General features: G+C 40.5%; 1 protein-coding gene across 1 annotated transcript; it reads right to left on the bottom strand.

The window, feature by feature from the left end:
* Positions 1-929: 929 nt before the first annotated feature.
* On the bottom strand, positions 930-23,148 carry TPCN2 (two pore segment channel 2). The gene is made up of 25 exons (XM_042814529.1): positions 23,079-23,148; positions 22,791-22,855; positions 21,829-21,905; positions 20,890-21,067; positions 20,406-20,522; positions 19,546-19,652; positions 18,817-18,889; positions 16,886-16,985; positions 16,519-16,584; positions 15,787-15,851; positions 14,230-14,327; positions 13,505-13,586; positions 12,483-12,569; positions 11,942-12,061; positions 11,793-11,852; positions 11,578-11,706; positions 10,949-10,998; positions 9,861-9,960; positions 8,875-8,946; positions 6,386-6,459; positions 5,953-6,043; positions 5,758-5,840; positions 4,460-4,541; positions 4,072-4,157; positions 930-3,373 (listed from the first exon to the last, which is right to left on the bottom strand). Exons 1-25 carry the CDS (start codon positions 23,146-23,148, stop codon positions 3,295-3,297), a joined length of 2,211 nt encoding a protein of 736 aa, XP_042670463.1. The 3' UTR covers positions 930-3,294.
* Between the last annotated feature and the right edge of the window lie 239 nt (positions 23,149-23,387).

Here is a 23,387-nt window from a genome sequence, read left to right as displayed (position 1 = left end):
TCCATGCTTCTACTGAAACAGAGAACATCTGAATTCTCTCTTCTCTCTCCCATCACCCTTAAGTCTTTAAATAGTACAAATTCGTAACAGGTGAGGAATAAAAAACACCTGAGGAATCTCCAATTAGCCAACATGTTGCTCATTAAAGCCTCCTTGGGCAACTAGCAAAAAAATCTGTGCCTGATTAACAAGGCAAGGTCACCTGCTGCTTACTTTGTTTCCTACATGCTCCACTAAAGCAACTGCCAGAGACAGTAGCAAACTCAAGAGGACTTTAGCTTGACCCCAAATTGATTTTGTCCTGTTCTTAAAAAAATGTAACCTGTTTCAAAGTAAAGTTATGGGCTCTGACATATTTTGTGTGAGATCTGTCCCACCTGAAGGAAGAAAGGGGCAGACGCTTTAGCAGTGACAGGACAAGACAAAACGGTATCAAACTAAAAGATGGGAGGTTTAGGTTGGATATAAGGAAAAAGTTTTTTTTTATGATAAGGCACCAGCACAGGTTGCTCAGAGAGGTGGTGGATGCCCCATCCATGGAGGCATCCGAGGTCAGGTTGGATGGGACACTGAGCACCTAGTGTAGGTGTGCCTGTTCACTGCAGGGCAGTTGGACCAGATGGCCTTCAAGGGTCCCTTCCAACTCAAACAGTTCTGTGAAGTGCTATGAGAACATACATTGCACTGACCCTCCCAGGGAGAACAAGGAAGGAAAATCCAGTTTGCAGATGCACCAAAGACTAAAATGAAAATGGAAACTGTGCTGCCCAACATCCTGACTTAGTTCCAAGGAACTATTCACCTTAGAAGTTAAGCATAAGTACCTACAGATGATGCTAACATGTGCTTAGAAACAAAAAATTCTGTAGCTATGGGACATGGAAAGAAAACAAGCCACAGGAATCTTTTTAACAGCTCATACTTTCATATTTTAAGAATAAACCTTTTTAATAATACAAACCTCAAATTTTACCCAGTTACATTAATTGTCAATGATTTATACAGTTATTGTGCAAGACTTGTGGTCATTTACATCTTTCAGTACAACTGCCATTAGATTTAATATTAACTTCTAATTAAATTTCCCATCCATTACACAGCTGTGAAACATGAACAAGACTAAGACTATTCCCTTCAGAGTGCCTTCTTCACCCCATGCAGATGTGAAGACTGCATTGCAGAAGCACTGGTGAAGATAATTCCACACCAATTCATGTTGCTTTGGTAGATTATGGGGGAACATAACAGACAAAGAAAAATCTTAAGAACAAATAAAATAAAACAGGATTGAAGCTTGCAAGCCAATAGGAAATGGTCACCAACTTTCTGGCCAGGCAAAGTGGCTTCCCCAAGTATTCAGAAAAGTCCAAAATGAAAAAGACAATTGAGTAAAAAGGTCAGCAGAGCAAAACTCCATTAACAGTGCCAATAAATTGGTGCCTGTGATTAAATCAAGCTCGAAAAAGCAGAAGTCACCCTGACAAAACCAAAATCAAATACAGAAATGTGGTGGTGCTTTTTATCTACTCGCTATAATCTGCGTTCTAAGTTCCCAATAGAATATAAGCATGGTAATGCCCCCAAAAACCTGTACAATCAAGTTACTCATTGGATTATTAAGGAATTGAGATGAGTAAAAAAGACAACAGCATGGCTTAAGGTGCAGAATTACAGAAGTAAAGAAAAATTGCTGTGTGGCATAGAGCTCAGCTGAGACCTGTCATATAAATATGCAAACAAGATACGCACTTTGTCTAAAGCACAAGGAAAATCAGTGATAAAGAAACAGACAAGGACTGCCAAATAACTTTTAAATAGTGCAATAATGCAAAAATACACTTCTGAGCTTGTTGTACCATTGTCCCAGATTCTTTCCTGTATTGTTAGGGAGAGGAAACTAGAAAAAAAAAAAAGAACTGACAAAACAAGCGGAAAAAGTAAATACGATGACTACTTGGCACTTTCTATAATGTTTTGTTATCTAAAAAGTATCAAATAACTCCTAAGTTCATAGGCATTTTAGAGCCATTTACCTTCCCCAGGCCTTTGCCAGGTGCAGAGAATCACTGTCCATTTTAGCGACAAGTGACTCAATGAAAATTCAGTGCCTCCAAGTAGAGTTTCATTTTCACATACAAAAATTTAAATTGGGAACGAGTGTATCTGTGACTGTGGTTTACCAGTTATGTGACAAAGAATCAAACTTAAGCACCATTTTTAGAGAAATACTAAGGGGTAATGAGAAGCACGTAAGCATAACTTACTGTTAATTCTCAACTTTAGATACACTGACCAAGGTACTTACACAGGACAAATTACTCTGGTACAAAGCAAGTGGCCACAAAGCCACAGCAACACTCAGAAGAAAATCTGAACTGCTATGCACTTTGATTACCCCACTCAGCCTTTTTTCGCCCCCTTTAAAAGGGAGACTCACAGTGATCACGATGCTACAGCTGGCCAAAGTTAACCCCCCTCAGCTTTTTTTATGGAACACGATACATTATAAAACAGGATTTAGAAGATAAAGTTAAAAAAGAAGAGTTCACTAAAAAGCAACATGAAAATATTTACCCTAAAGGTGAGCTCAGTCTTATCACACTGAAAACCACAAATGTAATTTTTCCATTCACACTTACTATTGCTCTCAAGGCAACCAGCATGGTGCAACCAGCACAAACCCTTGATCAAATAGAAGAGGTGTGAAGTAGGCTCTCCACATGATTAAGTTCAACCACAGTTGAACTTAATTGTGTTCTGAAGTGATTAACACCTGTAAATTTAGTAAGACAGGCTGGTGACATGTTTCAGTGAAAACAGTGTTTCAGTCTCCCTACAGAAAAATGAAGGATTTTGTTCTGGCCCTGCCTAATCCATTCACCAACTGCAGGGTGCAGCCCTCTCCACACTCCCCTTCTAGGAAAGGCAGCTCCATTTTCTTGTGCTTTTCAAAATAGTAGGCTTAGTGGTTACAGAGTCCATATTTTAAAGTGCACTGTCCTTTTAACACACTTTCCCTTCTTAAAAAAGAAAATAAAACTTTCTGATACCAACAGTTTATAAAAATAATAGCTGCAATACTCCTCTAAAATTGCAACTTAAAATCAAGTTGGAATAGCAAGGATTCAAATATGAACAATTAAAAACATTCTTTCGGCAGAGAATTGCCAAGCAAAGCCTTACATATTGCCTTGCAAGCCTCTCCCAGCAGCACCTCACAGAAAATCCATTCTATTTCTTCCAGCTGACAACCTCAAAAAACAGAGGTCTAAATAAGTCCATCCTTCCCACCAGTCACCTACATAAGTGCAGGTGTGGATGTTGGTGCAGCTTTTCCATCAGCTCTTCCTCTGTTGGTTCTTCCAAAACATCTCTACAAAGAGAAAGCATGGGTTGTTAGGGACAACAAAGGGAACTTCTCAGCAGTTGTTGCATCTCAGTGTCCACACTGCGAGAACACGTGCTCGTTTCATTCTTGAAAAGTGGAATTAAAATTACAATAAGTTGATGCTCCCTAAAGATGCATCTACTTGCCAGTGATCCATCCTTTACAGATGTGTCATGGAAACCAGCAGCTGTTTTCCCATAAGGAGCAGGGAAACAATTTCCTGCACACAGTGCAATACAACTGAAGGTCAGTAAGTTTGTTTTCCTGAAAAAGCTCCCAAATGAGAACATGTTCCCAACGCTACTATTGAATATCCAATGTGCACCAGAAGTTCTACGTGTTCATGATCATCGAGTATCAGCTCACCACCCACAGTTTCATAATAAGCCAAGAATGTGCATCAGTTTCCTCATCTTCAATTTCTTCTCCCCCTCAGCACAGCTCCCCCTACTTCCAATACCTCTTCTCCCACCACAATCTTGGCAGAAAGCATATAAAGGTTAGGCTCACAAGTCAGCTTAAAACAAGTCCAACTAGAGCACGTACTGAGATTCACCAAGGTAAAAGATGATACAGTTTACTTCTGAGGAAGGAAATTAAGAGAAGTCTTGTACCATCTTGCAACGAACACCAAGAGAGAAACAGAATAATCTAAATCAATCACCATGCCCAATTTAATTCACCTGAACATTAGTTCTACTGTCCTCTGGTATTCAATATCTGAGAGAGACTCCCGATGACAGCGACGGTCCCACTTGTGAATGAAGTTCTGGAAGACAAAAACAATGGAAAAAAACTGACACCATAACACATCTTCATAGTGAATCAGCTGTAATGGACAAACATTCACATCCAACAAAATGCAGTCAGACTTGTGACAAAGTTTCAAAATAAAGAAATGCACAACTGTTTGGGGAAAAGAAAATGCTTCCTGAACATCTGGGGAAAAAAGATCAAGTAGACATGCAAAACCAAACCAAATTTCCCAGGAGGTTTTCTGGGCTCTTTTCATTTCCCATAAAGATCATAACCTTTTATCAGGATTTAACATCAAATAATACTCCTTCTTACCTCTAGAAGTAAAGCTATGAAGAGATTAACCCATATGACAGAGGAGATCAACCACCAGGCTACAAAATAGATCTTTGCCCACCTGCAGATCAGATTAAAGGAAATAAATGAGTCTGTGGGTCTACAATAAAGTAGACAGCAAATAAACTCAGCCTGGAAGTAACCAAAGCCAGAATGAAATCACATTTTTCCTTCAAAGATTATACTACTAATGGAAAAGAAGATCTGGATCTAACAACAACAATCTTGACTTTTCATTCAGTTAGCCTAACAGATTTTGTTCCCCAACTTAACCATGGGGACAAGAAACCATAAAAGGAGAGGGGAAAAATTAAAAAAATAAATAAAAAAAAAAAACCCACAGACTAGGAAAGGATGTTACGGATCACTGAAAGATCTACCTAGGATGGTATGCTTTGAGTGGCCAACAGCAGCAGGAAATGGAACAATTGCAAAAACACAGCAAAATACCTACAAGGCTACCCCTTAAGTGCTCTTCATCTCCAACCACTTGCACTTTAGAAATGTATTGAGCTAGAGGTGGATTCTGTTCATTTCAGATCCCAACAGATTTCTCTCGTGACTTCTCCAATCATCACCAGACCACATTTAACACTTAACACACCTAACAGCTTGTAAAAAAATGCTCCATCTTAACCACATGCTGGGTGAAGAATCGCTTCCTTCTGCTTGATTCAAACTGCAATATTTGATATGTGGATGAAACCATGACTCCACAGAAATCAAACAGCAAAACTCCCAAGTTACTGCATTGAAATGTGACCAGTCAAGGATAGCTGCAGCAAGCCAACTCAGAGGCTATCCTGCTAACTCAAAATATCCTGCTAACTCAAAATTCCCACAAAACAGTGCAATACAAATGAAAGATACGCCCAAGATTCTAAGCCTACCAAAAGTTATTTACACACAGAGTAAATACAAAAGCAGCCTCAAGTAAGTTACTGTGATTCACTTACATCTCTTCTGCACAATTGACTCTACAGTGAGAGCCACCCAGCAAATGTATGTTGCAAACCTGTTTATAATTCACTTTTTTTGGAACAAGAGAACTATCAAACCAGTTTAGAATACCTTCTAAACATGATCATAGTTTTCGCAGCAGCAAGTCATTGAGTTACATAGTTAGTAGTTTTTCCTACAAACCTGGAATTACCCAAAAGAAAAGTAAGAAGCACCTCTCTTTATAAGATTATAGGAACTGTGCTATCTCTGCAATTCTCATTTGTTTACAAGCCAAATTGATACGACACTGTATCAGTTTTATTACTGCTACTTACGGACTTGAGTATCTCGAAAATGCTTCCAAAAAGACTTGCCAGTTGTTCACTACCATCACATCCCAAAGAGTCACTAACGCTGCCTGAAGAGAATGAGGAAAAGAGAAGCTGAGTGAATGCATCACATACTTCAAAGCCTTGGAAAAAGAAGGACAGCATCAGGCAGAGAGAGAAGGAGAGCTAAGACTGACTCACAGCAAAGTCATCAAAGTTGTTTGGCCAATATTCCAGTTGCTCATAGGTCCCACACTGCAAAGTGCCATTGTTATACGTTGTATTAACAAGACTGTAAGAGAATGATAGTCTGATATGAGCATAGCTATCTACATACTATACCTCAGAAACAAGATTCCTGTGAGTACCTTGCAGAAATTTAAGTATCTCATTTGGGCAGAAAACAGAGGAAATCGTTAAACTAAGTATTAAAGCTACAGCAGGTTAAACATTTTGAGCTTTAGGTGAGCTTTCTGCAATTCCAACACAGTAAGAAGAACTGACAGAGTAACAAATGAAAAAAGTCTGTGTGATTAATGCAAAGACAGCTTCAAACACAAGGATAAAATAAAAACTCAGAGTCACAGTGTTGCAGATGCACTTGAAAACTATCGAGTACTACTTTGAATATTACCTGACATTTCCCAGAGGAACCACAGCACCTTTAAACAGCATTATGCCAGTTATAGCAAATGCATAGAAAACCACCTGGAAGGAATACATTTAGGCATTAGTTTAGACAGAATATTTCTGTCACTAAATAAGAAAACAGTGCAATTAATACAGAATTCACCTTAGCATCACAGGTAAAGGGCAACAGTCAAGAAAAATGCCTGGAACTTTTTGAAATAAAAATACTTCTTAATACCTATACTTTTTATATATTATATATATATATATAAGTTAAAAATATATTTTTTATATATATATATAAAATTGTTCTTACTTTATAAAATCCCATTTAACTTTCAGTTAAATATAAGTAAGGAGCCCTTTGTTTTACAACCGCTTAAGACAAGATGAGTTTACAGACTGAGGTGTCTTTAGTCACATCTCTGTGTTTTGCTAGAAAACCAAGTGGAGAAGTCCACGAGAGAAGGAAGACTGCACTGCTCTTTTTGGACATTACTGGAGTAAAGTTGAAGCTGTCATTCCACAGCCTACCAGCAGATGGGGCATATGGCCTTGCAATAAAGTTGACTTCAGTCTTTGATATTTTATGTAAGCACATGGATCATCTGAGAAAGTAGCTAATGAGTTATATTACTTCACCAGCACAAGCTTCAGGAGAAAATTTGTTAAAACTTTTAGCATCAGCTAATAATATACCCAGATGTCAACACGACAGAAGCTCAGTGGCAGCTCCTAGTGCCTCAAGTAAAAGCAAGTTAAATTAATGGAAAATTATGAAATTTTTAATCATGAAAAATGATTAAAATAGTGAAAAATTACAGTTCACACTCCTGGCATGATGGACATTTTGCAGTGGATAAGAACCACTTCATAAGCATTACATCTTACATGCATGAGTAGGGACACCAGACTGAAACGCTAAGGGATAACCACTAAAGAAGAACTTGACTCTATAACTACAAGCTCCTGCCACTGTAATTACGACTGTCAGTAATCAAAGGATCTTCCAGCAGAACACTAAGCCCATGTACAGCCGTAGCAGTAGCAGCACAGCTTTGGGATCCTGCAGTAAAGCACGATGGAGCTCACCCAAAGACTGCAACTCCACAGGGCTCTGACATTTGGCAACTCAGCTCCTGAAATATACTTTGGCCTATCATAAAGGCATAGAATGGCTTGGATTGGAAGGGACATCAAGGATCATCATCTCCAACCCCCCTGCCACAGGCAGGGTCGCCAACCTCCCCATTTAATGCTAGACCAGGCTGCCCAGGGCCCCATCCAACCTGGCCTTGAACACCTCCAGGGACAGGGCATCCACAACCTCTCTGGGCAGCCTGTTCCAGCACCTCACCATTCTCTCTGTGAAGAATTTCCCCCTGACATCCAACCTCAATCTTCTCTCCTCCAACTTAAAACCAGTTCCCCTTGTCCTACCTCTATCTACCCTTGCAAAGAGTCTTCATCCTTTTGTAGTCTCCCTTTAGATATTGGGGAAAAAAAAATAAAAAAAAAAAAAAAAAAAATAAAAAAAAAAAAAAAAACATAAAAGCTAACATCTCAGTTGGCACACTGCTGAAGCATCTCTCAGTTTTATACATAGGTCCCAACAGGATATATGACTTGCATAGCAGAACAAAGTTGTTACCAATTTATCTTTGCACAAGACAACATCATTTTAAATTGCAACATAAGCCTCTCCAGGCCACAACTGAAGATAAAAACCAAGATTAGCAATGACAGTAATTATTCTAGGATAAAATGAATGACAAGCCAGTTTTTATTTTGATATACAAAAAAAAAAAAAAACTTCATAGACAATACCTAACATACAGCAAGTCCTTGGTCTTTAACCATTATCTCAAATTTAAGTATCTTAACAAAATAAAACTAAAATATTATAAAAATAATGCCCCACAAACTCATTTGCTCTGCCAGGAAGACAGCTGCAAATCCAGAAACTCAGGAGTTAGGAAATGCAGCCATGAACATCATGTGCTGTGACACAACCTTTAATCACACATTACACACATCACACACTCTTTGAGCATGACAGCATGGGCTTTCAGAAATCCCCATGTCCAAACACACAATATCTCAAGATCTTTCCAACTCAAAGTGATTTTAAAGTTGTTATGCTAATTTTAAGATAAGCAGATCAGTGTAAGGAAAACCAGGCTGCTTCTAGAAAACAGGTGATTTTTTCAAAACTGAAGTATCCAACCTGAGACAAGTACTTCAGGAAAGTCTTAAATAACCTTTTGAAGTGTGATCCTAAGAGACACTGGTAGCTGAAGTTGAGGCACACTTTGTGCAGGCCAGAACAAAACAGCAGCTCGTTACAATACTGAAGAACTGCCTGATTTCAGTGAAATGTTAGAAGTCACAGAAACTGACATCCAAAGGCCCTGGTTTACTTCCTCACTGCCCTTCTTACAGATACCAGCATAATCAAGAGAATGTGCTTGACACTTCTGCATCATGACTTACCACCAGGATTCCTGCAAAGGCTCTCAAGTTTTTTACCAGGTCCAGCAACGTAGTAACAACCAAAGACATGAACTGAAACAAAGCAAATTTTATACACATTACATTTATCATGCTACCAACCTGCACAAAATTATTTTTACTAGAAGGAAAACTGAGATCTGTCTGAACGCAGACAATCCTTACAGCGATAACTGTGGGATTTACAAACAGAGCCATGCTCCTTTTCATAAAGGGATATCAAGCTAAATTTTAGGTATGCTCAGACACGGTGACCTAAAGGGCGAGGTGTAAGACCAGAATATGGAGGAAACAAGTTTAAGCATCCCACAGCTCCAGAGAGATTGACAAGGAAGCATTTCTAGTCTACAATTCCCACCCACTGACACTCTGATGACATCAGGTAGATATTTATGCTTTATTAAACTACAATACAAGTCCCACTCCTGATGGGAATTCAGACGTAGCTTTCAAGCCAATTTAAGTGCAGGATTATAACCGTCGAAGTGATGCCAGAGCACCCGTGATCTGAAATAACTATTCATAACTGGAAAGTGAAGAGAGGAACTCCTCCCAAACAAGCTTCTGCAGGATCAAAATGCCCAGCAGCACCCAGTGAGAGCCTATCAGCTCCTGAGTACAAAGTTCCCCAAGGACTTCATATCAAGTCACTAGTTGAGGCTGAAGCCCAACACAAGCTGTGCAAGAATTTCTGGATGCGTTTCTCTACCCATTTTATAACGTCAGCATCAGCTACAGCAACATCAACAGGACTTCCCTACCACGTCAGTGGAGAAAACCAGCTAAAGAGGGTTTGTGAGGTGCTGTGCAATTGTCTGGACACTTGGAGTGCAAACTGAAGAATTACACTCCCATTCAGGTGAGACAGAAGGAAAAGCTAGTGCACAGCACTGGGAGAGCCTTTCACAAAATCTGTAATTTGATCAAAGATATCAGAAGAGTGGAGGAATAAACAACCTTCATATTACCTTCATATTAGGAATGATCCGCAGGAACCTGAACACAATTAACATGTTCACCAGTCGAACCATATCCCACAGGGATAGCAGGCCCACAAACTCTGGTCTCCTAGGAAAGAAATAACATATCAGAGAAACAGCCCAAAAAGACATTAATGAAGTTACTGAGCCCTGGCTGAAGTTAGTCTTCAAAGAAAGTATAAAGCTGACAGATTGCCCAGTCAACATTCTTTCTTATGTATGTATTCCATAGACAATATCTATACACTTCAAATCTCAGCTCGAGCATTAGCTGACTTTTACACAGGCATGCTGGGTGCTCCTTGCTGCAAGTGTGGGCAGGTGGTGGGGGAAGGAAAGATAGCAGTGACAAAACTCCTTGGTAACAGATGCTAGATCACAATTTGCATCACAAACATTCAAGTTTAGCCTTAATATCATCTAAGACAGCACCACACAGAACACATTCTAGAATAATAGTAGAAACCTCAGTCTTGTCTTTAAGATGCTACTTAATCTGCAGATGTAACTGCAATTGTGATTAAAGGATGTATCACAGAACATGATGTTAGTGCCATCCAGAACCTTCTGGGCCGTAATCTGTTTGTGGTGATGGAGAAAATAACTGGTGCTTCAAGATACTGTTAGAGTGCAAACAGCTGTCCACATTCAAGAATCACCCTTGAAAGTAAGACTCACAAAGTCCTCCAAAAGTTCTTTGCTTTTCTTTTCTGATATGGCTGTACATGTATTTAAAAAATGGAAACAATCACTTCCATGGTTTTAATGATGAAAAAAGATTAAGATAATTATCCAAGAACCATTTGGACTTAAAAAATATACATACAGAAAAAAAGTCGGGAGACCTGTGCTTTCTGTTCCAGTACACATGAACAGCTCCATGGCAATTTCTCTACTAAACTTTGCAACATGAAGTTTAGTGACTACGATAGGGAAAACTTCTACTAAGTTGGTAAGTTATGCACTGGGCTGATAATTACAGCAGAACACCACAAGTGTGCATGAACATGCACGTATATTCCCCCGATCCAACCCATACACCTAAGACAGTGTAATGGTTCAAGGAGATTACTTACCAACCAGGATGAGGAAATCCATATTCAGCAAAAGTTGCAATCTCCAAAACCTTCAGACAGAGAGAAAGGAAAGAGAGTAAAAAACCTTTTTAAACTTGGTAATTTTGAGGTTTAAATATTACTTACCTTTCTCAACAGAAAACATGTTCAATAGCTTTAAGCCACTAGTATGACTCTACTTATATACTCTGGTATTGCTATATTTGACAATACATCCAAATTAGTCCTAAGGTGACACATAGAAAGATACTGAGTGAATTACATTGTGTAAGTTAGGTTTCAGGGGTTTACCAAACAGATTTAATATCCTGCCACTTTATTATTCAATAAGTGATGCTTAACTACATTACAGACATCCTTGTGAGCAGAATGCTTCCAAATAACATTAAAAAGGCTGCCTGTAAGAGAGCTCAACTTTTCCAGCAATTTCTCCACAAAAAGGACATTCAAAGTAACATTCCAAAGCACTCATGCCACTGCAAAACACAACACTGGCTCAAGCTGTTCAACTCAGCACATCAGTGTTCAACTAGGAGTAATCTTACTGGCATCCTGCTAGATCTTGTAGCTCAATATCACCCTAAACAACAAATCCAGAAATACAGAAGTTAACAACAAAACAAACTTACCAGCAAAATTGTAGTTAGAAGTCCATCAAACCTATTGCTCGGGTATGATAAATATCTTTTCAAGCCCATTGCCAAGATTTTCAACAACATTTCCATCAGATAGTATATGATGAAGAAGCAGTTGATAGTCTTCAGACCGTACAAATGATAATAAAAATTAGAATTAACCACATTAAGGGAACAGCAATATCCACAGAAATACTGTTGCTTCTTACCCCCAAGAAAAAGTCGTCTCTTTCAGAAGGCTGCTTATCTGCATCCAACACCAAAACCACCTTAAATAACAATAAATCTTCCATGAATCCACTGTTTTACTGCTGAATTTTGCAACAAGAAAAAAAAATTGTTTTTCTCTCTTACGTACACAGATAGAAACAATGTTTGCAAGGGCAACAACATTTCCCAAGTAGCCAAAGTAGGGATGGCCAAAGGCAAACTGCATTTTCCGCATGAAATGGGATCGGTATTCTGGACTGGGAGGATGCTGAAAAGAACACAACAATTACACTGAAAGGCAACACAAGTATTTTAATAACAATGCAAGGAAAAATAGCCCAGTTTCAGATTTAAGAAACGTACCTTTTCAATGCAAAACTTTTCAAGTCCATTTTTATTAGGAAAGTGCTTTCAAGCTCTAGCTATTATCAGCAAGAGATCATCTCCAAAGAGCAAAAGCATTGGCGATCATGGCACAATACAAGATAAGAAAGGGAAAAAATCCAACCTCTCCAATGCCTCAAGCAGGTAAATTAACCAGGCTATTAATTGCACATATTCCTTCCACCACTCCCATCATTTGTCTCCCTCAAAGAGAGGGAAAGACCTTAGTTCCACATAAATACAGAACTGTTCAAAACCATACTACCTTATGACACTCTGTAAATAGTGATGAGGTACATACGTACTTGTTTAATGGCATCCTTGTCCAGCTCTTCAAAGAGCCACTGGAACTGGGCAGCTGACAGCTGGTCACAGGAGCATATTTTGAGTGACTTCACATGAAAGAGAAAGCCAGATCAACATCTGCATTAAGTGCACCTTCAGGAAGTACCACCACTCTCAGACTGGATTTGCGTACTTAACAAACAGTGCAGTCTTAACCACAGAGCAGAGTGCTATTTTCAGGCAACTCTGTTTACACAGCCCCTATCCCAGACAATGATACAAAGCAACATGTGTATCTTCACAATGGATCCAGCCAACTGCTGGCACACCATTACCATCAGCTCTTATGTTGGCCCCTTCTCTTGGCATTAGTTCATAACATCTACCTCCAAGACCTGCTGCAATTTGGTCCTTAAAAAGCAATAATATTTTTGGAGCAGTTTTTCTGATACCATACCTGTAACTTTTGCATCTTGTATCTCCTGTTGAGCTAATTGCTCTACCTAAAAACTGCAGCGCAAACAGCAACATTAAGGCCTTAGATAAGCAAAACAATTCTTCCTATAGCCTGACATAAGTATCAGAACTTAGAGGAAGCAATACAATTACATACAACCCCCCATGTTCAAATGGTAAAGATACACCAAGCTGTAGGTAGCAGCTCCAGACCACAGTGAGAGAGATTTTATTTTCAGAGATAAACCAAAGCAAATCAGAATTTTGGCTCTGCAAAACAAAGTCTTCACTACACCACCTATCAGTGAATGCCTTCTTCTTCAAACCAACCACAGGAGTGGCAGTCTTAGTTTGGAATCATTGGAACTAAAGCTGTTACTAGGCAAAGACCAGCACATAAGCAGACACTGATCTGGACTCAGCTCATGCTCATAAAGCAAGCAGGACACAAACAGCTGAAGACTACTGCTCCTAAATCACTGCTGTGATTAAAAATAATAATAATAATAATAATAATAATAAGTTTCCATAACTGTCCCAGCAAGAGTTTGACAGCCTCCAAGGATTAAGAAGATCCAGCTCTTACCATCATGATTGCTTGCCTGCTGCGAGAATCCATTTCAACTTTCTGCAGCACTTGAAGCAAGGCTCCAGCACTAACATACGACCTATCCAAAAGAAGATGAGCTTAGAGAATGGGTCCTGAAAGAGACATCTTGCCACTGAGACAATCAATAGTTCTGGTTTTGTTTTCTTCTTTTAAAGCCAATAAAATTACAAGCAGCAATGAAAAGAAAATATCCCATAAAAGTCCCAGACAACTCACTATAAAAACCCACTTGAAGAATAGAATTTAAAAAATAAGCAAAACTGTTGTTTTTCCAATGAGAGATCTTCAGTTCACACTAGTTCTGTTTCTGAAGAAGCAAACTTGCTTCTTGGTGATACGAAGTAAAGCATTCAAAGGTAGGCCAATAGTCATGTACAAAGAAGAATGGAACTCATCCAGCTGGTGAAGAGGATCTCTGGCTACACAGCACCCCTTCTCAGGAAGCAGCCAAGGCCCAAGAGATGCTCCCCTCTTCAGCAGCTGGCCCTTATATGAGCCCAGGATGGCTCCACCCTGGGCCCTCTCCTTCTGGTTGCACAGGGAGCACAGGTGCCAACAATTTGCCAGTGTCCCCTGGGCCAGCCATACCTCTTCACCAGCTCAAGCCATGACCCTATCAGTTTCCTGCATACACTGAAACAAGAGCTGAAAATTTGGTCTTTTCTGCTGGGTGCACTACTGCCTCAATATCCACCACTCACTGTTCTGCATTAGCAGGAGTCTCTTTTAGGGAAGAAAGCACTTCAAATGCAGCCCGGATTCCCAGCCGTCTTCTGAAGAGGGAGGACTGAACGGATTTCTGCACAAGAAAGACACCACACGTTAAGAAGATAATAGGAGGCAGTCTGCTTAACACTGGGAAATTCAACCAGATCATGGAATCATCTGAGTTGGAAGGGATCTGCAGAGATCACCTAGCCCAACTCCCCTGTTATGAACACGGATAAATGGTATGAGAAATAAAACAGATGACACAAATGTCAGCTAGCAAAGCCAACTGCAAGCTTCACAGAAGGCCTTGTCTATGTAACTCAATCTGTTTCCAAGAAGTCAAAATACTGCTTTCTTTCCCTTCCTGCCAAAGTCCTCATCATCAGCTACTAGATTTGACTGTTAAGATACCAGACAGACATTACCACAGTTTAAGGGGAACTGTTGAAGGATCAAAGGTTGAAATCAGCAACGTCCAGTCCTACCAGAAGGACTTGCAGACCAACAGGAAAACCCAGCTCAGATAGCATACTGATCCTCTGGCACTCTTGCAGTCTTATGACTGGAGAAGAGACTTCCTAGCTCTCACTCCTTACAAGAACTCTGTACAAAGGAAGGAAGAAACCAAGCAGACAAGGCTCTAGACTTCAAGTAAACACGGTTTACTTACACAATAGGAAAATGCTGCTCATTCTAAGCCAGGGAAGCCATCACCACACTGGTACACAAAACAAAAACACTCACCAAAACACAGCCTTAACCCACAGCCCAGCAGTTCAGCTGTGAGACAAACTACATTTGTGTAACACAGCCTCTACCTTACCCAGTCATTTACTGGAAGTAGTAAAATGAAAGTTCATCTTCGCTTATGCTCTCCCTTCTTTTTAAAATACGCTTGCCTCAGCTCACTGCTCTCATACTGCTAAACTATTCTACCTCAGCGAGAAACCAAAAGAACTTACATCTGTTTCCTACTAAGGAAATCCAGAGCTTTTCCATCTGGTGTACCTAATACAACAGAACACACTACACAGCTTGTCAATGAAGGAGAAAGAACCTGTAACGCCCAGTTTCATCACCACCACAGCTAAGTGCCTTCCACAATTTGTGGAATCAACTACAGTTACTTTGTCAGCTTTTACTTCTCTTATAGACACCAAGGTCAGCAAGTTGTTTTTAGTGAGGGCTTCTCATACTGTGCTACTCTGAGAAATTAAATGCTGGGCTTTGCAACAACAGCTATTGAAAAAGTACAGTCCTTGTTCACCATTTTATTGTTGTTCTCACTCTTGTTTTTCTCATATGCTAGTCACAGCTGCACATCTAAAGCATACATAAACATGTGATTTTCTCACCCAAAAGGCATCAAGCTACAATAGCACACATGGGTAAAAATATATACATCCGTTTTATGAAGCTTTCTCATCTTAAAACTGTACTTACTATTAGATTGGCATACTTCAATACACAGGTAAATCCATAAACACCCAGGATTTCACAGCCGTAAGGTTACAGTAGAACACAGATGTTAGGAAAGTTTTACTCACCAGAAGGTACCCACGAAACTGGTTGTAGATTATTGCTGTAAGTAGGTTCATCAGAAATAAGTTACCTTTTGAAGAAAAAAGTGACCAGAATTACTTGGATAGATGCTTGTTTCTCAAAGATGCATCACATTTCTCTGATTCTAGGCCAACAACTATTTAAATCTAAACATTTTTACATCGTACAGCATACAACACAATACTCAGCCTTCTCTCACACCAACCAAGAAAAGAATCAGCTTCGACAGTAATCAAGAGACATTTCAATCACGTCCCAAATGAGAGGCAGCCATTAGTTTTCAAAAGACAAAAAAAATAAGATTCACAAACTTCACAAAACTTTCCCTCCTAAGATGGAAAAAATGTCAGTGTATCACACGAGCACTGGAAAGAAGTTTCATATGTGCATATAGCAAATCACACGTAAGAATTCAAAAGACAGTCTTCTTGAATGTCTCCTCTAAAACTAAAGCTTAACATTGTACATGCAGTTGTGTATCTGTTCTCTAATGATAAGTTACAAAAAAAAAAAAAAAAACTGAACTATTTAATAAGAGCCTTTTGTGAAACTTATCTTGCAAGGCAGAACATGGTCAAGAAATAACGATTTTTAAAAAGCCATAAAGGAAAACTTGCGATGAAACTCTCTGAGAAAAATAAACCCCTTTCCAGCTGGCATGCATCAGTGCCAAAGCTACACTCCATTTAAGTTAATGAAGACAAGCAATGACTTACCTAATACAGTGAAGAGTATGAAGAAGATGGAATATGCTCGGTTCTTAGAATAAGCAGGAATCATTACTGCAACAGATTTAAAAAAATACATATTATTAATTTCGTATTTAAGAGGATAAAAAAAATAAAGGAGATCTCTGTCAATTTTGGACAACTGGTAAAAGCTCTCATACAGCTCCACTTCAGAGCTGTGTATATAAACTAAAGCACAGAAATACAAAAAAACCTGAGTAACTTCATGCACAAATCATCTTTGCAGAACCTTCCTAAGAGCTTTCAACTGCAAGAACAATTACAGCAATCTGACAATATTTCACTGTTCATTGATTAATACAGACAAGAGTTATTTCTGAAACAGAGTGCTCACCATCAGGGTTATTTGCTGTAGTCAGCAGGACCAGCAGTGATGTCAGGGAATCTGGCAAATTCCGAAAGTAGCCCACCCACTCCTTATCCTGTTGACCATCCTAGTGAAAAATGCTCACTGTTATCAGAGAAGCACTTAGAATCACTAAGCCTGACTCACCAAGAAAATGATACATACACAGATAGTTTTAGTCAATAATCCATTCCTTATGCACACAATTAGATCTGCCACGTGGAAGAAAACACAAGACAAGCATAAAAACTAGGACAACGTAGTGGTCCTGCAGGAATACAGTGCAACCACTTATTCACAGTCAATAAAGAACATAAGGGAAAACAGCAAGCTGAGAGAGACAGGAGGCTCCAAACAAAAGTTCCATCCATCACCTCAAATCCAGTGGGGACCATAAAGACATGAGCAGACAGCATGGGGAACTAAAGCTGCCCTTATTGATAGAAAAAGCCAAATGAGAGACGTCGAGGGTACCAGAGCAAGAAGAACTCTAAACACGACCTAAATAAAACATATCACAGACTGTTCCCATATTCAAACCAAATTCACATAAAAATCAAGCAGAAAACTGGAGCTGCTTACTTTTTATTCTAGCTATACAATGCTGTACCCACTTGTTTTTTTTCCCAAGTTCAAGTAGAGACAGCTACAAAAGATGCAGAGTGCAAACAATACAAACGTGAATCATACACTACAGAATAAACAGCCATTAACTCTGCTGAGAAGAATGGAAAACTGCACCTCTAGGGCATATATGCAAGGCAATGTGCAAATCTAGAGGCCAGAATTTTATTGCTAACACATCCTTTGAGCACACTGCCTGGTTAGCTAAAATTAGTATGTATGGGTATCAGGTCAGAGAATCTGAAAAGGAAAAATAAATAGTTCTCTTTTTTTTTTTTTTTTTTTTAAACTTAAGTTTATTTTGAAGTGCCTGGTGCATGTATATAAAATGTATTCCCCTCTGCTGGGAAAGATTACAACTGAAATTATAGGTGACATGGAAATATAATACAGAGATATCGGATTCAACTAAGAAAAGGGAAAAATAGAGCTCTACTTGTAATTCCAGAAATTCTGTAACAGGAATTCAAGGAATTTGCTGATGGTAAGAAAGACCAGAAGCTCAAGAACAAACTGCAGGAGGAATGAAGGCTCAGTAAAGATTAAGGAAAGAACTAAGATTACTGCAAAAAGTACATAACAAGTCTTAGTGATCATACAAACAAGGCTGCGGAAGGCCTTATAGATGGAAAGGAGTGCAGTACAAAGAAGGATACATAAAGATACAGGAAGCTTAGGAGAAAGGACACCCCAAAAGCACTTGAACATAAAAGTGACTTTAATCACACTTCAAATAAGCTTTCGGGAAGTGAGAAGGGAAACAAAACAAAAATAAAAAGGAAGCCACAAAAATCAGAAGCCAAAACATCAGAAAAACGCAGGTAAAAACCTACCAAGGCAAGGCCAGGGATACCAGTACTGCAGATAGCTTAACATTGCAGTAAACTTAACTAAAAGCTAGATAAGGAAAGAAAAAAGAAAAAAAAAGAAATGTGAGATAATAGAAACAGAAAACACCAGGATTAAGAGCTATGGACACAGAACAGCACAGGTGGTTTCAACAAAAGCAGAAAAGTAAGGTAAAAGATTGACTGGAGAATTGTAAGAAGCTGCTCTACTAGCAGACTTTAAGCTTCTCACTTGTGAGAAAAGCATCAGCACCAAGAAGTATGGGACCATAAAAAAAAAAAGAAAGTATTCTGTGCAACTTACATCTCTCTAAATAGACTTCAAACTCATCCCAGTGGGTCTCTCCCAGGGAAACAAGTTTCACTAGTTTGATTAGAAAACCAGACATGCAGCTACACGAGTAAGCAGAAAAGCAGTGAGATCTACACACCAATACAGCTGGTTACCTTTGTTCGAGCAAACAGCAGCATGGCAAACATGGTGAAGAGAGACAGATGAACAGCGAGTAGTAGAACAACACTATTGGAAAGAACACATCATGTGCATTAATATCAACATCATCCTTCATGTCTAGAGATACACAAATAGCCAAGGATATTTTTTAAGAAACTACATGGAGCTAACAGAAGACCATCCAAGCTTTGATTCGTAAGAATCACACTTCTTCAGAACTCCTTAGCATGAGCTGAGGCAGTTCTAAGGTCAAAGAGATCCTAGCACGTTTTTCTAAAACCATTTAGAAATGAAAAGCCTGAAGTAAAGCATCCTGAAAAGAACACGAAGTACCTTGCTGTGTGGTATTCAAGGGAGAGGGACACCTTTGTGCCTTACCCATACCGCCCCTAGAGGAAACATTACAGTAATATGGCACAGCCCTTTGCCCAGCTGATGACTCAGCTCTTCCCTTACAAAAGGGCTGGACTCAACACAATAACAAAAGGGGAAAAAAAAAGAAAACCACTCAATCAGCATCAAAAAAAATCCTCCTTGTCACATCACATGCATTCTTGAGAACTCTTACAGAATACAGGAGCCACAGAATTACTACAGCTTCCCATCCATCACTACTTGATCTCAGAGACCATTTCAAGAAAGCTGCTGAGGCATCACACTCCAAGATGCAAAGGGTAACTACAGACTTGCTGTGAAGGGATGCTTTCTGTGCTGTTACCTACCTTGCCATTTCAGGCAATGTGCTGTTGATACTTTTTAATGTTTTCTTCATCATCGAAGAATTCTGAAGGAGAAAGAAAGGACGAAGAATTCTTCTTATTCTTACAGTCTGCAAAACAAAACAGTGGATCAGATGCTGAGCTCCCACGAAGTATTTGTGGTCTTAAGTGCATGTTTGTCAAAACAGATCTAAATATATATATAAACCAGAAAAAAAAAAATCAGTGCAGCACAAAAGGCTGTTCTCAGAAGCTAAATCTATCCCACCAAAGTCAAAAAAGGCCTAAAGGAAACTCTACAGACCTCCTTTTAAAAGAAAAACTGTTTCTAATTAATGGTCTGGTGAGCCTACTGAAATTTCAACTTGCATTTTTAAAGAAACCTAACTACTTCTGGGTAAACATGACAAACAGGTCAAGTGATTGCATTTCTGCATTTTTTGCCAAGATCCATTTCAAGAAGTGAATCAATAACAAGCTGCTTTCATTAAAAATAGACACACATCTTGAAATTAGGATTTGGTTTCAGTTTTCAGCTTTTTTTAACGTATTACGGTCTGCTTATTACACAGCAATTTCTGCCTCTGACAAGGCTTAAATGCAATTGTTCTGATATTCCTTAGCATACCCAAAAGCAATAAAGCTGTCTACATCTCAGTATTTTTACCATATTAGCATTTTCTTAATGCTGACAGCAAGCGAGCAACAATAAATTTGATCCAGTGTGACCCATCTCACCCCTTCCCTTAGCTCTCCAAGGCATCACACAGCCCCTGCTGTGCATCCCTCTGCAGCTTCTCCTCCTTGCCTCACTGCCCAGACACACTGCACAGTTTCTGCAGAAAGCAGCAAGCACGTCTTACCTCTGTGCAGAAAAAGCTCAGCGACACAACCCAATCAGTAAGGGAAATAATTAACGTCAGGATATAAGCCATCAGCCATTTATTTTTCCAAAATTCTTCCCATCCAATTAAGTAACTCTGGGGGAGGAAAAAAAAAAAAAAAAAAGCAGCACAATAACTTAAAACAAATTCCAGCACCCTAATGAAGTCAGCACCGATTGCTTTTCAAGTATCTCCAGGTTTACAATTGTGCTCTTTATAAAGAGCTCCCTGCAATCTATAAGAATGCACTGATAGCAGAATTTTCCTACAAGTCTTTAACTGACATCAATGGATCAGACAGGGGCACACAGGCCACGTGTGGCAAGAAGTTCATTCAGCGAAGTCATTCCGAAACAAGGATCCAAAGAACAGCTCTGTTTATTACAAAGCCCAACTTCTACAGTCTCAAACAAGCAGCCAAGCCAAAGCCATTCACTCAGAGCCAGGTGGAAGCGCTGCTCACCTTCACAGACACATCGATCACAAAGACCAGGAAGCACAGCAGCTCAATGCTTTCGGTCAGGCCGCACGGAGGATCCCACGCAGGAAGGCGGTACCGCACATCTGATGTGACAGTAAGCGAGGACGGTGTTTCAATGAAAGCCAACGCCAGGATTATGGTAATGGTGAAGCTCAAAATCCTGCTCGGGTAGAAATGAAAGCACTCGCAATGCAGCACCTGAATAGCATGATTTACATGAACTGCAGTAAGGTTGTAGTAACAACAACGCATTACAACAGCAACCGCTGACGTTCATATAGCCCTAGGTGGGGTGGTTTTGAAGCTAACAACAACAAACAGCCCTGCTAGTATTTAATAAGGTTAGAAATTGATATTCAGAGAACTAACACACACTGCTGGGCATCGTACCAATAATCCATCATGCAGCAGTCCTATGACTGTTGCAGAGAGCCATAGACTTTGTGAAATGATGAGTTGGAAGGGACCCTTAGAGCCTACCTGGTCCAACTCCCCTGCAACGGACAGGGACACCTACAGACAGATGAGGGTGCTCAGAGCCCCGTCCTGCCTGACTCTGAGCATCTCCAGGGATGGTGCATCAATCACCTCTCTGAGCAACCTGTGTGCCAGTGCTGCACCACCTTTATTGTAAAAAACTACTTCCTTACATTCAGTCTAAATTTCCCCCCTTGTAGTTCATAACCATTTCCCTTTGTCCTATCACAACAGACCCTGTTAAAAAGCTCATGCTCTTCTTCACCACATTTTCGTACACCTTGCTGCTTTCCACTCCTATCTCATCTACATGTACTCATTGCTTGCTTCCTACAGTGTGTTCTAAAGAATAAAAGGACAATTATTTAAGTACTCTTAAAAAAAAGAAGAAAAAAAGACTAAGACTTACTCCTGACCCAAAAAGCACAAACAATAAGTTCTCACCACTGGCAAATTCTTGAATAATACCAGCGATACAGCCACAGGGATTTAGAGTCCACACGGTGATTTATAGATCGATACTGTAGGGAGAAAGCAAAAAAAAAAAAAGATCACTGAACCATTACACATGGTCTGCATCACAGACAAAAATAAGGTTACAAAAATAAACCATACCTTCATCAACAAGGCTTGAGACAAACCCAATTTCACAAGAAGATAAAGAAATTACTGCATGAGTTATTATTAAACTAGCACTCACCAATGACTATGCCTTGACTACAGCCAATGTGGGCGCAATGGGAAAGATTCTACTGAGGTTTTCTCAACCTAACGATCGCTCTGTTATTGGATAACCAATGTGGCAGCACTGCCCTTGCTACATGTAACAGCAGCTGGAGCAGCTCACAACTTAAGGTTCCACCTGCTTGCCAAAGAGGCCCATACACACGGTTCACCTCTCCAGCACTCCTTCCATTCACGGATCTTTTGCTTCATCCCTCTAAAAAGCCGTATGATGCACGCAACTGTGAAAATAGAAGCTTCGACCTACACCTCTACACAAGGGGAATGGAGACTTCCACACACTGTCAGTGCTGCTCAAGCAAACAGTTCCAGCTTCTCCATTGAAACCAACCTCAAAGTTTGCCAGCTCTGAAGCTCCGTAACCATGTTTTGAGGCAAATCACAGTTCTGCCCAGATGCTAGCTTAAAATTAAAAAAAAAAAAAGGGCACATCCACCCACAAAGCAGCACAGTCAGCGCCTGCTGGGCAAACGGGAAGAGAAGGCGCTATTTCAACATAATTGCATTGGAAAAAAAAAAACAAAACAAAACAAAACACATTTCTTCTGGGCAGAAGCGCACTGGAACTGTGGTACCGCAGGGATCTGGGGTTCCGAGCCAGCTTTGCGGAGCACGGCAGCGCCAGGTGACAGCACCGTGTCGCACAGCCGGGTCGGACTTACTTGTATCGCGTCCTCGATAAACACTACGGCCTGGTCGATGCGGAGGTCCTCGGCAGCTCCGGCGGCTGCGAAGTTAGAAAGAAAGAAAGAATGACTCGCTGCACGCCGCGGGGCTAAGAGCCAACAGCAGCCGCACCGCACCGCACCGCTCCTCCTCATAAAGGACACAGAGGTCGACCCAAGCCGGACGCGAGACGCGGCACTCTAGGAAGCCTCCGCGACGGCGGAAGCAACCCGCGCTAAGCCGGGGCAGCGCGGGGCGGCAGGCCGCCTCCGCCACGCACTCACCGCCCCCCGCCGCCCGCCAGCTCCGCGGGGGCAGCAGCGGCTCCGTCTCGGCGGCAGCTCCCGCCTCCATCAGCGCGGCTCGCCGCTGGCCGGACCGGCCGGGGGGCAGCCGCCCTGACACCACGTGACCGGCACTGCGCCGGGCAGAGGCGGAGCGCGGGCGCGGGCCGGTACCGCCCCTGAGCTGCGGGAGCGAGCGGCGCGGGGCCAGGGAGTTGTGCGAATGGCCGCAGTCTTTAAAGGTCACCCGGTCCAACTCCCCTGTAACGACGGGGGTCTGGCTAGATCGTTTCCCGAAAGCAAACGCTG

The sequence above is a fragment of the Centrocercus urophasianus genome, unplaced genomic scaffold (assembly GCF_019232065.1).
Source record: "Centrocercus urophasianus isolate 14NV4802_14NV808 unplaced genomic scaffold, USGS_Curo_1.0 seq_14, whole genome shotgun sequence".
NCBI classification, from domain to species: domain Eukaryota; kingdom Metazoa; phylum Chordata; class Aves; order Galliformes; family Phasianidae; genus Centrocercus; species Centrocercus urophasianus.
Note: the sequence above shows the minus strand (reverse complement) of the source record. Positions and strands in the feature narration are given on the sequence as shown.